Below are 12,943 nucleotides of genomic sequence, written 5' to 3'. Positions count from 1 at the left end.
AATCAAGAACTAACGTTGTAAGGAAAGCGCTCTCTTATCTTAGTAGTTTGGATCCCGCTCTTTATTATCATATCACGACTAGCTTTCTTCATTCAGTTCTAGCTTCTTTGACTAGGTTTCCCAATTTAAGATTCATAATTTGTTCAAGTTTCTTAATTTCAAACTCAGGTTCCCGTTCTTCCACCAACTCGACTAGGTTTCCATAATCGCTCGTCACTGTAATCTCGCTGAATGACGACGCTAAATGTGAGAATTTCAGTCAATAAAAGGAAAGGAGATGATCGGGAAAAGGGTTTGAAGATCACGAGGAATCTACTCATCACTCACAACAACAAGAAGCTTGAATCCAAGAAGCGTGCATGCTCTGATGATTTCAACGTAAAAGAAATTAAGAGGCGGCGGAAAAGTGTGGGTTTAACGCAAGACTGCGAGACAACGATGATTCACAGAGGTGGTGGGTACTGGGATTGCCAAAACAAACCTAAGACAAGTCATCAAGGTTGTCTGCCAAATCATTCTTCTTCATCACCGACTGCCACCATTCACAGAAGTGGGAGGGATCGCCAAAACAAACCTAAGACGAGTCATCAAGGTTGTCTGCGGAATCATAGGGATTGTAGGTCGTCTCATCATTCTTCTTCATCACCGACTGCCACCATTGTTGCTGCTCACCTGTCTTCTCATCATTCTTCTTCATCACCCACTGCCACCATTGTTGCTGCTCAGCGGTCTTCTCATCATTCTTCTTCATCACCGACTGCCACCATTTTTGCTGCTCATCAGCTTTCTCCAACAAAGGAACTACGTGCTGCGATGATGAAGAAACGATATGCACATCTCATTTTCAAAGCAAAGCATCATCTAAAGAAGGGAGATATTGCTGACCATTTGAAGCAACAAGAAGAAATTAGGAGATTGGAGATTGCAGAGAAAGCCAAGATTGAACAAGAAATCAAAGCTGCCTAAACACTTGTACAGATGAGGGCAGAAGCCGAGCTGAAAATCCAGAGAGTAGCTGCCAGAATCGCATTGGAGAAGATGGAAAACACTGTTGAATTCAACGATGCATTGCAAACAATGAGGGATGTTGAGAGTTTGTTGAATGCTACTGTTTGTAAGTTTTTGGGTGGTATATGCATGTTACACTATTTAAAATTAAATCTGGCAGTTACGTTGCAGATGAAAGATGACCTAGTCAAGAATCAAGAACTAACGTTGTAAGGAAAGCGCTCTCTGATCTCAGTAGTTTGGATCCCGCTCTTTATTATCATATCGCGACTAGCTTTCTTCATTCAGTTCTAGCTTCTTTGACTAGGTTTCCCAATTTAAGATTCATAATTTCTTCAAGTTTCTTAATTTCGAACTCAACTTCCCGTTCTTCGAACCACTCGACTAGGTTTCCATAATCGCTCGTCACTGTACTCTCGCTGAATGACGACGTTAAAGATGAGAATTTCAGTGAACAAAAGGAAAGGAGATGATCGGGAAAAGGGTTTGAAGATCACGAGGAATCTACTCATCACTCACAACAACAAGAAGCTTGAATCCAAGAAGCGTGAATGTTCTGATGATTTCAACGGAAAAGAAATTAAGAGGCGGCGGAAAAGTGTGGGTTTAACGCAAGACTGCAAGGCAACGATGATTCACAGAGGTGGTAGGTACTGGGATTGCCAAAACAAACCTAAGACAAGTCATCGAGGTTATCTGCCAAATCATTCTTCTTCATCACCGACTGCCACCATTCACAGAAGTGGGAGGGATCGCCAAAACAAACCTAAGCCGAGTCATCAAGGTTGTCTGCGGAATCATAGGGATTGTAGGTCGTCTCATCATTCTTCTTCATCACCGACTGCCACCATTGTTGCTGCTCACCGGTCTTCTCGTCATTCTTCTTCATCACCCACTGCCACCATTGTTGCTGCTCAGCGGTCTTCTCATCATTCTTCTTCATCACCGAATGCCACCATTGTTGCTGCTCATCAGCTTTCTCCAACAAAGGAACTACGTGCTGCGATGATGAAGAAACGATATGCACATCTCATTTTCAAAGTAAAGCATCATCTAAAGCAGAGAGATATTGCTGACCATTTGAAGCAACAAGAAGAAATTAGGAGGCTGGAGATTGCAGAGAAAGCCAAGATTGAACAAGAAATCAAAGCTGCCCAAACACTTGTACAGATGAGGACAGAAGCCGAGCAGAAAATCCAGAGAGTAGCTGCCAGAATCGCATTGGAGAAGATGGAAAAGAATGTTGAATTCAACGATGCATTGCAAACAATGAGAGATTTTGAGAGTTTGTTGAATGCTATTGTTTGTTAGTTTTTGGGTGGTATATGCATGTTACACTATTTAAAATTAAATCTGGCAGTTACGTTGCAGATGAAAGATGACCTAATCAAGAATCAAGAACTAACGTTGTAATTAAAGCGCTCTCTGATCTCAGTAGTTTGGATCCCGCTCTTTATTATCATATCGCGACTAGCTTTCTTCATTCAGTTCTAGCTTCTTTGACTAGGTTTCCCAATTTAAGATTCATAATTTCTTCAAGTTTCTTAATTTCGAACTCAGCTTCCCGTTCTTCCACCCACTCGACTAGGTTTCCATAATCGCTAGTCAATGTACTCTCACTGAATGACGACGCTAAAGATGAGAATTTCAGTCAACAAAAGGAAAGGAGATGAACGGGAAACGGGTTTCAAGATCACGATGAATCTTGTAACACCCCAGATTTTCAAGACTTTCAAAACTTATATAATAAAGATAGAATCTCATTAAATCCCAAAAATACGATACAAGAGTACGGGGTGCTATGCCACACCCGAGCTAGAGAACTCGGGTGCACAGGCTAAATTCTAAAACCTCAATTAGTATCAATACTAAATCATGTCACGCAGGCCGAAAGGGGGAACTATCTAAGCTACGCCCCAAGCTTCTAGCGCGCTCCAGTGATCTACTCGTTCGTGCCTGAAAGCCAAATATATCTGTTCAGCGAGAGATGCTGGTAACCCATTCCAACGCGTTGAAATACAATACATATAGATATATATATAGATATACGAAAACCATTTTGAACATGAAGATATATCCTACGAACTCTAGCTTTTAAAACAGGGATAGACTCAGTAGATAGGGTTAAGTACCGACAGCAGTTATACCAAGCATATACAGTTTACCACAGGCAAGGCAGATAAGATAAGCACAATTAATAATCATAACCCAACATATACGATTCCCAATATGAATCCCATAGTCACATCCCCAAGACACTCATAACAACAACTCCTCCATGTCCCATCACATAACACACTTTGTTGGCGCCACAGGACCAATCGCATGCCCATACATGAGGGTCAGCGCATATAGCTCTGACACGGCCCCGCAGCACCCTGCCCCGTATCGCAACACGGAGGGGTCAATCGCAACCGACCGATGAACCGCAGCTCATCATAGTTTGATCGCAACCAAACAGTGGACCGCAGCCCAAGAGTATGTCATCTGACCGCAGCCAGGAAAGTATGAACCGCAGCTCATATAGAAACGTTTGATCACAACCAAACGGTGGACCGCAGCCCAAGAGTGTAAATCTGACCGCAGCCAGCTTCTGAACCGCAGCTCAGGAATAACCAATCTGATCGCAACCGAATTGGGGTATCATGCACACATAACACATAGCAAGCACATGCAACCCACATTAACACATTGGGAAGGGGGAGAAAACGTATAACAAAACCTATGCGTGATCCTTCACATACTAAGAATAATCCTAAGGGGTTCATACTTCTTCCACCTAGGTCAACGGGATACCAATTCAACTAGCATGCAATATATAAGACTCATACAACCTACGAATGGTACCCGAAATATCAAACTAGACATAGGCACGATAGACGGAGTCCGTTGGGACACCACGGGGGTCGGGGGAACATCAAACGGGGAAGCCAAAATCCCAAAGTGGGGTTCAAACCAGCGGGTAGCCGGTGGGTGAGGGATCACCCGCCGGCGGTAGCAAATCCGGGCAGCGGGTGCCCGGCGGGCAGCTGCCCGCTGCCGGCGTTGCCCAAGAAGGCCGCGGGTAGGTGGCGGGTCCCCTACCCCCACCTACCCCCCACTGACTCTTTCATCACAAAAACGCCCTGGGAACCTTTGTGGAACCCGAAACCATGCTTAGACACTTTCAAACGCAATTGATAACACACGTAGACAATTAACGGATCAAAATCAAGAAACATACGGCACATAACCTATCATGCTTTTCTAAACATAATCAACACCCAATCATGCGAATTCCCACCCCATATACCAAGGATGATATCATACGATACAACCTAGGGTTCTAATCACTTTTAAATCAACAAGGACACAATTCATCTTCTAATATCAAGATTCGGTAAGAATATCACATAAACATCAAGAACATCTTACAATTATCAAGGACATCATATAATCATCAAGAACGTCATATAATTATCAAGAACACCATAATTATCAAGAACCTCTCATCATCAAGATCATCCATGGAATCATCCCACCAATCATCAATAATAATATCACAATCATCAATACACAATGATATGGGGAAATCCTAAGAGGGGAATCATAGCTATGAAAATAGGTTTTGTTGAGACATGGGTTACCTCTTAGCCTTAATTAATTCCTTGGCTATGAAGGGTCTTTCTTTAAGCTTTCTTGCTTTCTTGATTTCTTCTAAGGGAATTCTTAGAGCTCTTTGGGGTGGTGAGTCGTTTATTGTGGTGGGGGGTTCTAGGTGCCTCTTAGGTCCCCTATTTATATATTTGGGAGTCCTGGTTAGGGACTAATATTATAGACTTGCTAATTCTATTCCTTTTGGAACTAAGGGTTGGGTTTAGGGATAAGGGCCCGTGGACCATGGTGGGCCTTTCCTAATTAATTATTGTGATTTAATTCTTTCTTTTGGGTAATTGATTAAATGATTTAATTGATTTTAGGGATCGTAACACGGGGTGTTACACTCTCCCCCCCCTTACAAGGGGCTTCGTCCCCGAAGCCCGGTGTGTTAATCCATTCTTTCACCCCTAGGCATTCCGCATCTTGGCCTCCCGGTTAGGAATGTGGCCCCACGTTTTGCCTTAGCTGGGGTAGACTGGATTTCTGGTGGTGTTGCGATAGAAAGGTTTTGGGTCTACCTCGGTCTCCTGCTCCTGAGCTGGATGCCCCGCGAGTGCCCAAGGTGGCCTCGATTGCTGCCACCCTCTGGTCTAGTGCGCGTGTAGTACGGATCAAGGATGAGAACCCTTCCTCCATGATTTGGTTTTGCCGGTTGAGCTGTGCGAGTATGCGTTCATTGATTGAGCCCTCGTTTTGCTCCCTTGGGTTCCCTCCTGATCGTGGTTGCACCGACGGGTTGGGTTCGTCATCCTCCTCCTGGTCTTCATTTCCCTCCAGGATTCCGCAATCTTGCATTGCCCGTTTGAGCTTCTTGTTGGAGATGTCTAATTGGTCGACCAATTCTCTTCGTTCATCCTCGGGTTTTTAGCAAATTTCTTCGAGGGTGAGGTAATGTCCTCCCTCGGTGTAGTAGATATCATTGCGGCGTAGGTTCTGGGCGTTAAAGACCATGCCATTTGCGGTCTTAACCTCGGTGTGGCTTAGGTCCACCCCCTTTTTCTCCATGATCCAACTTAGGATCATCCCGTAGGGTAGGCTAAGCCGGTTGCTTGATTTGCAAAACTCCATGTGTTTTAGCATGAGGGCCGGCAGGTTGAACTTGATTTTGTGTTTCAAGAAATAGGCAAAGGTGCATTCTAAACTCCCCACGTCCTTGCTCTTATTGTTCGTAGGCAAGAGGCTATCGGTTACAATCATAACCAATATCTTTTGCTCCGCCGATAGCCACTTCCTATTAGGTCGTGTGGCCGAGGTGAATCCTTCCTCCTTCCCGAGTAGGTACCCGAGGTATTCCTTGTACCCCGTATTTTGGGTGTCAATCCACCCCTTTCGGTCGTAGTTCGACACACCCGTGGTGGTCAATTTCAAGAGCTTGGCCAAGCGGCCTTCGGAGAGTATAATTTCCTTGCCGCGGACCTTGGTGGCGACTTCTAGCTTATCACCCCGTTTGGTGGCTACAAGATGTTGATAGAATTCTTTCACCAATTCGGGGTACGTATCCCCCTTGATGGCGAGATACGTATCCAAAAGTCCTTGGTGATTAAGCATATCAACCAATTCCGGAGAAAATTGGTCGGGTTTAAGGGTTTTACCTCCGATTACGGTATAATCGGTGTTGCTCCATTCCGGGGTACGGGTTCCGAGGGGCTTTTTCGGCATTTTGATGGATGACCCTTTTTCCGATGGCTTTTTCCGGCGGGCCTTCGGCGCGTTTTCCGGCGGGCAGCTTTTCTCCGTTTGCGAGGGAGGTGGCGGTGGGCCGTATTCCGGCGTCGGCTCGGCGAGGGGAGGCGACGGCGTGTTGGTGTCGAGGCAACAATGGCGGCGTGTGGTGGTGGCCAGCTCGCGTCGTCGGCGTTCACGTGGCAGCGGGTCGCTGCCGGGTGTGGGGTGGGCGGTCGGCGGTTGACTGCCGGCAGTGGTGGCGGCGTATGGATGGGGCGCTGCTGGTGGGTTGCGGTGGCGGGCGAGCGCCGGTCGAGGGAGGCGAGTGGTGGTGCGACGGAGTTTGGTGGTGGCTTTGGAAGGGAGGGGAGATTGGGTGATTTGGGGAAGAAGGAAGAGAAGGGTTTTTGATTTGGGATTTTGTGGGTTTTAGGGATTTGTAGGGGCTTTAACAAGGGAGTGTTCCCTTGAGGTTTCAAGAAACACCCTTAGCTTAGTGGTCAAGAACTCCGGCCACTTTCCCCAGTACCACCACCAGCAGCTGCAGCATAATCTTGGCCATCCCTGCGTCTCAAGGGAGGGCCATCCAATCCACCGCCAATCTTGCCTCGACTGCTCTGTCATTACTTTCTGCGAGAATTGCTAGCTTCTCTGTCAGCTGGAATGCCAAAGCCTGTAGTCTTGTATGTTCAACATCATGGAAGACCACACACCGAGTCGGTTGATCCCAGCTCGTCAGTGATCATGAGTTTGGGAATCAGAAAGTTCAAACATCTTGGCAAGCAGATCCAGGCTAAGCGAGTTATAAGAGGAAGAGTAAGTGAAAAGATAAGTCCTCAAAGCCTCTTCCTTGATTTTCGCCCTAACCATTTCAAGAACATTGTCTTTATTCCGAAGCAGCCTCCAAATGTCAAGGGAGTTAATAATGTCAAAGGCCTTTTTGAAATCTCCCTGGCGCAGGGCTCTTGTAGCTGCCATTATATGGTCCCTAACATTTTCAGGAGGCCCAGTGAATGTTTGCCTTTCGCTCATCTCTAGCAGTCTCCGGAAAGTCTTGCTTATGACTTTGCGCTTTCCGTCATGGCTATTGGCTGCCATGTTTGGAACTTCCAACAGCATTGCACATATAAGATGGACAGATTCGAGCAGCTCAAGATTTATGTGCATATGATATGGCATTTGACGCCTCCTTTCCATTCTCTCCTGATAATATCAAAACATGACTTGAATCAAAAAGTATAATGCAAATATAATGATGTAAGCAGTAAAAGAATGTGAAAAACACTTCTGCACTAATGTGGAAGTATAACTTAAGATGCAATCGGTACTATAAGAGAAAATAGAAAGCAATGCAGAATAATTGGGGGAACTGGGCTGCAAAGTTTATCAAATAGAGTCATCATAATATAATATTATCTCATGAAAAAAAAAACACCCTACTCTAAGAAATAAATTTAACAGCAGCACCCATTTATATGCAACACGCACACAAGACATGCTCTAAGAAATAAAAGAAAAGTCCATCACAACTCTGCCACACCACTCCCCTTTATAATGAAATTTAAGATTCTATAGCTGTAAATTATGGACCATGTGTGATATGCCAAAATATAGAGTCAATATAAATCATCTGTGACAATAAAAGGTCATACCTGTTCTGGTGTCTTTTCATGATATTGGCTTTGAGAGACACCTTGCGCAAGCAATTCTTTTACCCTGTCAGCAGAATAAAGCTCAGACAGACAACTATCCCCCTCGAAAATATAAGTCCAACCCTGAATGCACATAGACCAAGCTGAGCCATAGCTCTATTAAAAAGTATCTGTGTAGAAATGTCCATATGTTGTACATTACCTGTTGGTCCCAAAAGAGGTAAGGTGAAAGTCTAGAGTGGGAGAATAAACCAACAATTGCTAAGCCAGAGATAAACCAAAACTCTTAACTAGATTGCTAGAGTATGGTGCACAGCGGAAATAAATAAACATAAAGTGTGTGTGAGCAGTATATCTCGTGTAGAGCGTATATGTAAAGAGCAGTAAGTAAAGAAAGCAGTAAAGAACACAAGACAATTATAGTGGTTCGCGAGGTGGTGTAATCCTCCTACTCCACTTGCTCTTATCTCCAAGAGCAATTCACTATATCTACCACTCATTGGTTCCAAGATACAATGAATTTCCGTGATCTAGTGCTTTGATCACAAAGCCCGCACTAATCACGCCCAGTGACACCACACTGCTGCTTCAGGTTTCACGTCGCCGCGCTACTATCCCAGGATTTCACGACTCCGCGTTACTTTCCCCCCGTCTTCCACACTCCGGTAGAAACGTATCCCGTGATCTAGTGTTTTGATCACAAAGCCCGCACTAATCACGCCCAGTGCCTCCGACACTGCTGCTTCGGATCTCACAGCTCCGTGTGACAATCTAGGATTTCACAGCTCCGTGCTACTTTCCTCCCTTCTCTTGTTTTGCTCCAAAACAAGTGTTGTCTTGCTTCCAACTTCTGAGACTCTGTAGTTGATCTTCAATGATGCGCAGGTCTCTTTGATGAAGATAAACACTCTGGAATGATTTCTCTTGATAGCTCTGAGTGTTTTCTCTCTTTGAATATATCAAGTAAAGCACTTGATATTTTTGCTCTGTTTAAGAACTCTCAGAATATTTCTCTTTTGAAGCTCTCTGAGTTCTTTTTCTTTTCTCACTTCTCACTTGAAGATTTTTGGTATGCTCTGTACCAAATGAGATTTTTGCTCTATGCTCTTTTAAGCTTAATTGCTCTATTCGATCCCTTTTATGGATTCGAATTTTCTGCTCTCTTTTTCGTGAGTTCGTTAACTGCTCTATTGCTCTCCACTCTTCAAATCTTCATATCTTCATCATTTTATAGCTGGTAATGAGAATCTATCCGTTGGAAAGAGACGCTCTCATTTTTGAAATCTTGTATCTTTTTGTCAGAGATCTTATCTTATCTTCTGCAAAGATGTCAGAAAGGATAAGCTAGCCGTTGTTAGAGCTTCATCTCCATGTAAATGGGTTCTCAAACTTCATCTGATATTTCCTCTGGTTTTACGTTGAGTGGGAATATCTGGGTGTAGAACGGCTTCTCTGATTAGCTCTGAACTGGTCCTTGTATCTTTGGGAAAAAATATTCATTAATTTAATCCCATACTAGTTAAAACTAGTATTTTTCCTTGTGAGAATATTTTCACTGTAAGTTCATCTTCATCTTCTTCATTCTCACGTCTGGCCCAATTTGAATTTCTCCTTTGTAATTGACACTCAATTTCAATTGGCTTGTAATTGGCACCCAATTTGAATTTCTCCAATGTAATTGGCTCCCAATTGACTTTAACTTGCAATTGGCTCCCAAACTACTCCTGGTGCTTTCAATTGCTACCCAATTTGAATTGTTGACTTTGACTTCGAAACTGGTATTGAATTTCATCTCAATTCAATTTGATCTCCTATGTCTTCACTTCAATTGTTCATCTCAATTCAATTTGATCTCCTATGTCTTCACTTGAAATTGCATGTTCATCTCAATTCAATTTGATCTCCTATGTCTTCATGTTCATCTCAATTCAATTTGATCTCCTATGTCTTCACTTGTGTTGACTTTGACTTCGAAATTGGCTCCCAGACTTCTCCTGGTATTGAATTTCATCTCAATTCAATTTGATCTCCTATGTCTTCACTTGAAATTGCATCCCATACTACAACCCAAGCCCAACTCCATCAGATTAATTTAATTTGGCTTCTCAAATTTTACCTTGTAAAATTGTTGATGGTGAGTTTCAAACATGAGCCATTTCGCATAATATATCAAGCATCATCCACTTCGTCCGTACAGCTTTTGATTAAATCTCCAATCACATTTGATGTACTCCTTTCTTTCCATAGATGCTTGATCTCCAAGTAAATTTCATGCATTCTTCCAATATTAATTTTCTTCACGAAAATTCTTCTGGGATATCTTCTTTGAGTAGTAGCATTGACGTGAATATTGTATCATTCATCTTCTTCTTCAATTTGTCATTTTCTCCAGACAAATTCTTGATTTTAGGCTTGATATCTTCTTCTACTATTTTCATGCATCTTCCTCTGTTTTTCTCTTTTCAAATTAAATAATTTCCCGATCATGGTCTAAGACTCTACTAGACCTATAAACAAAATTGGGGGATCTACAAATACAAATTTGGCATATCAAAACCATTACACTTTATTCCTAACAATTTCCCCCCTTTTGATAATGCCAAAACCTATACTCAGTCATTGGCTTTAAGTCTTTGAAAAATAATCTTTTTGCTCAATTTTATTTGACAAAGCCAAGATGAGTTTAACAAATGGTTTTCTAGACATAATCAAAAGAAAAATTGTGAATTAATTTTTAGACAAGTTCCTAAACGCATCTTGAATTATTTTTATTTTGATCATCATCAATTTTTTTAATTTTGTTGTGCGTTTGACATATTTCTTGTCTTTTAATTCACGAAAGACTAATTACATTAAACAAACAAAATTAAAGACTCAAAATAGACCACGGGAAATTATTATTGATTTATTTCGAATTTATAGAGAAAAACGCAACAGAGCTTCGAAAATAGAGAATATATCAACTTAAGAGAATTTTCTGATTACCTTCTGGGTTTCTTCACACCAGAGTCTTTCTTCAAAATTTCCTTGACATGTTCTCTGAGCTTGAAGAAATCATCTTTGAACTTTGCATTCTGAAATTTCTTTGTAAGCTGTCCGGCCATGTAGTGTCCAAAAGCTTCTTTGATATTGTTGCCTGGAAGAACTCCGTTTTCCCACCATAAGACACATTCTTCGAAGCTTCTTTCTTCTCCAAGATTCATGCCCATATTTCCAGTGAAATCTCTTAGTTCATACCACATCTCGGTTCTTTTCCTTTTGCCTTCTTCTTCTTTATTCTTCTCCGAGATCCATTGGATTGATCGGCTGCAGGCCATTTCTTGATCATGCTTGGTAAATTTTCCTTGGTCCATATTGTTGTCTGAGTGGCGGTACCCTTAGAGCATTCAAACCAGCCACGCTGTTCAGCAACCTTCGATGTACTCGTACCAAGACTAGGATTCGCGAACTGAGCAAAACCAATCTGAGATGGTCCTTGTGAGGATTGTCCGCGGCTTCGGCCTCTACCTTGAGTAGACATTACTGGCTGTTGTTGACTTCCAAGAATAAATTCTTGTTGTTGCAAAGCCAAGTGACTGAGAATTTCTCCCCCTCTTTTGGCGTTATTAACCAAAAATGCAAGGGTCTTAAAATCTCGGTCTTGGTTTGCCTTCATAGTTTCAACACTATTGTGCGTTTCAATGGAAACGGTTTATACGTTGTCCAGCTTGTTTGTTGTAACTGCGAGTTCAGGTTCAAGTTTGTTGATTCGGCTTTCTTGGTCTTGAATTGCTTTGATCTGTCTCAAGTGACGTTCGTTGTTAATCTTTTCAGCTGCTTCTCGTTCCTTCTTCATGAGCTGAATCACTTCAAGTAAGCCTTTTGTCAATTCTCCTTTCAAAATTCTTTCTGCTTTGTCAATCTGGGTCTTCAAAATATTTTGATGCTCCATTAATTCCTTCAGATTGACTCGTACATCCGTGTGTTATTGTTCTAGCTTTTGGTTTGGTTCAACCAACTTTTCTCCAACTGTTTGACAAACAACATCACTGGATTCGGCTACTTTGGCAAATAAGGATGAAAATATGCCATCATCTTGATCATTCATCTGCACAAAGTTTTGAGGGGATCCAAATGGACTTCTATTCGGATCTGTGAGAACAACTGTATCAATAAGTTGCATCCCTTCTTCTTCAGGTGATTCGGCTTCTTGATTGAGATCACCAACTTGTTCTTCTAGGACTTCTGTTCTCGTGTAATTGTCTGCAAATAATTCTTCATTTTCTAGAACAGGGTCCATGGTAGGCATGGTAGACTCGGTATGGTGTACCGGCAATACACTGGATAAATCCTCTGTGATTTGCAGTCTACTCTCAGTAGCAACTTCTACTGCAACTTCAACTAGTATATCTCTTCTTCTTTCTTCTGACACTTGTTCTCTTATTTCTTCTCGTACTGACACTTCTCCTCTTAATTCTTTTCTTCTTTTATCCCTTTTTGTAGCCATAAGCAATTTTTTTTTAATTCCTTTTTATTTTATTTTTATTCATATATTATTTTTTTGTGTGTCTTTTTGGCTACGAAACTTTTGATCTTTTTATATACATAGGGATTTTTCATTTTGTAGGAGAGAGAGACAGAGAGAAAATAGAGATAAACAGAAGCACAAAATAACCATAATTTTATTCATCTCCTTCTTAGGGAGAAGGAGAGAGAGAGAGATAACATAACATTTGTTCAACAAGCAGAGAAGCCAGTACTCATGCAATCTTCTAAGTCATAGCCTCTTGGTGGTGAAGGAGCATATCCCGGTCCTGAGTCACCACTGGACTCACTTTCCTCGAACATCGACCCGTTTGAGCTTGAAGATGAATAGGTTTGATTAAAAAACCTAGTAAAGTCCACTCGAGGACGGATGAACGGGTTGAGTGGCATCTGCTGAGGAGGCGGTGGAGGAGCAGGGATTTCTTGTGGCAGTGGTGCAAGAACTGGCAGACTTG

At 42.3% G+C, this 12,943-nt stretch overlaps 3 protein-coding genes across 3 annotated transcripts; 2 read left to right on the top strand and 1 right to left on the bottom strand.

The window, feature by feature from the left end:
- The first annotated feature begins 231 nt into the window (after positions 1-231).
- Positions 232-966, top strand: LOC109147021. The gene has a single exon (XM_019294660.1). It carries the CDS (start codon positions 232-234, stop codon positions 964-966), a length of 735 nt encoding a protein of 244 aa, XP_019150205.1.
- A 465-nt stretch (positions 967-1,431) lies between these two features.
- On the top strand, positions 1,432-2,319 carry LOC109147020. The gene has a single exon (XM_019294659.1). It carries the CDS (start codon positions 1,432-1,434, stop codon positions 2,317-2,319), a length of 888 nt encoding a protein of 295 aa, XP_019150204.1.
- Positions 2,320-7,047: 4,728 nt separating this feature from the next.
- On the bottom strand, positions 7,048-8,114 carry LOC109147011 (eukaryotic translation initiation factor 3 subunit C-like). Its single transcript, XM_019294653.1, has 2 exons — positions 7,965-8,114; positions 7,048-7,515 (listed from the first exon to the last, which is right to left on the bottom strand). The coding sequence occupies exons 1-2, from the start codon at positions 8,097-8,099 to the stop codon at positions 7,048-7,050; spliced, it is 603 nt and encodes a 200-aa protein (XP_019150198.1). The 5' UTR covers positions 8,100-8,114.
- Positions 8,115-12,943: the final 4,829 nt, after the last annotated feature.

Source organism: Ipomoea nil, unplaced genomic scaffold, assembly GCF_001879475.1.
Source record: "Ipomoea nil cultivar Tokyo-kokei standard unplaced genomic scaffold, Asagao_1.1 scaffold1971, whole genome shotgun sequence".
NCBI classification, from domain to species: domain Eukaryota; kingdom Viridiplantae; phylum Streptophyta; class Magnoliopsida; order Solanales; family Convolvulaceae; genus Ipomoea; species Ipomoea nil.
Note: the sequence above shows the minus strand (reverse complement) of the source record. Positions and strands in the feature narration are given on the sequence as shown.

What these genes read in the sequence shown, in the direction of transcription:
- LOC109147021 (XM_019294660.1), top strand. Translation starts at nt 232, where the DNA reads ATGACGACGCTAAATGTGAGAATTTCAGTCAATAAAAGGAAAGGAGAT.
- LOC109147020 (XM_019294659.1), top strand. Translation starts at nt 1,432, where the DNA reads ATGACGACGTTAAAGATGAGAATTTCAGTGAACAAAAGGAAAGGAGAT.
- LOC109147011 (XM_019294653.1), bottom strand. Translation starts at nt 8,099, where the DNA reads ATGTGCATTCAGGGTTGGACTTATATTTTCGAGGGGGATAGTTGTCTG. An exon ending in ATGAAAAGACACCAGAACAG is followed by an intron (nt 7,516 to 7,964) that starts GTATGACCTTTT and finishes TGATATTATCAG; the next exon opens with GAGAGAATGGAAAGGAGGCG.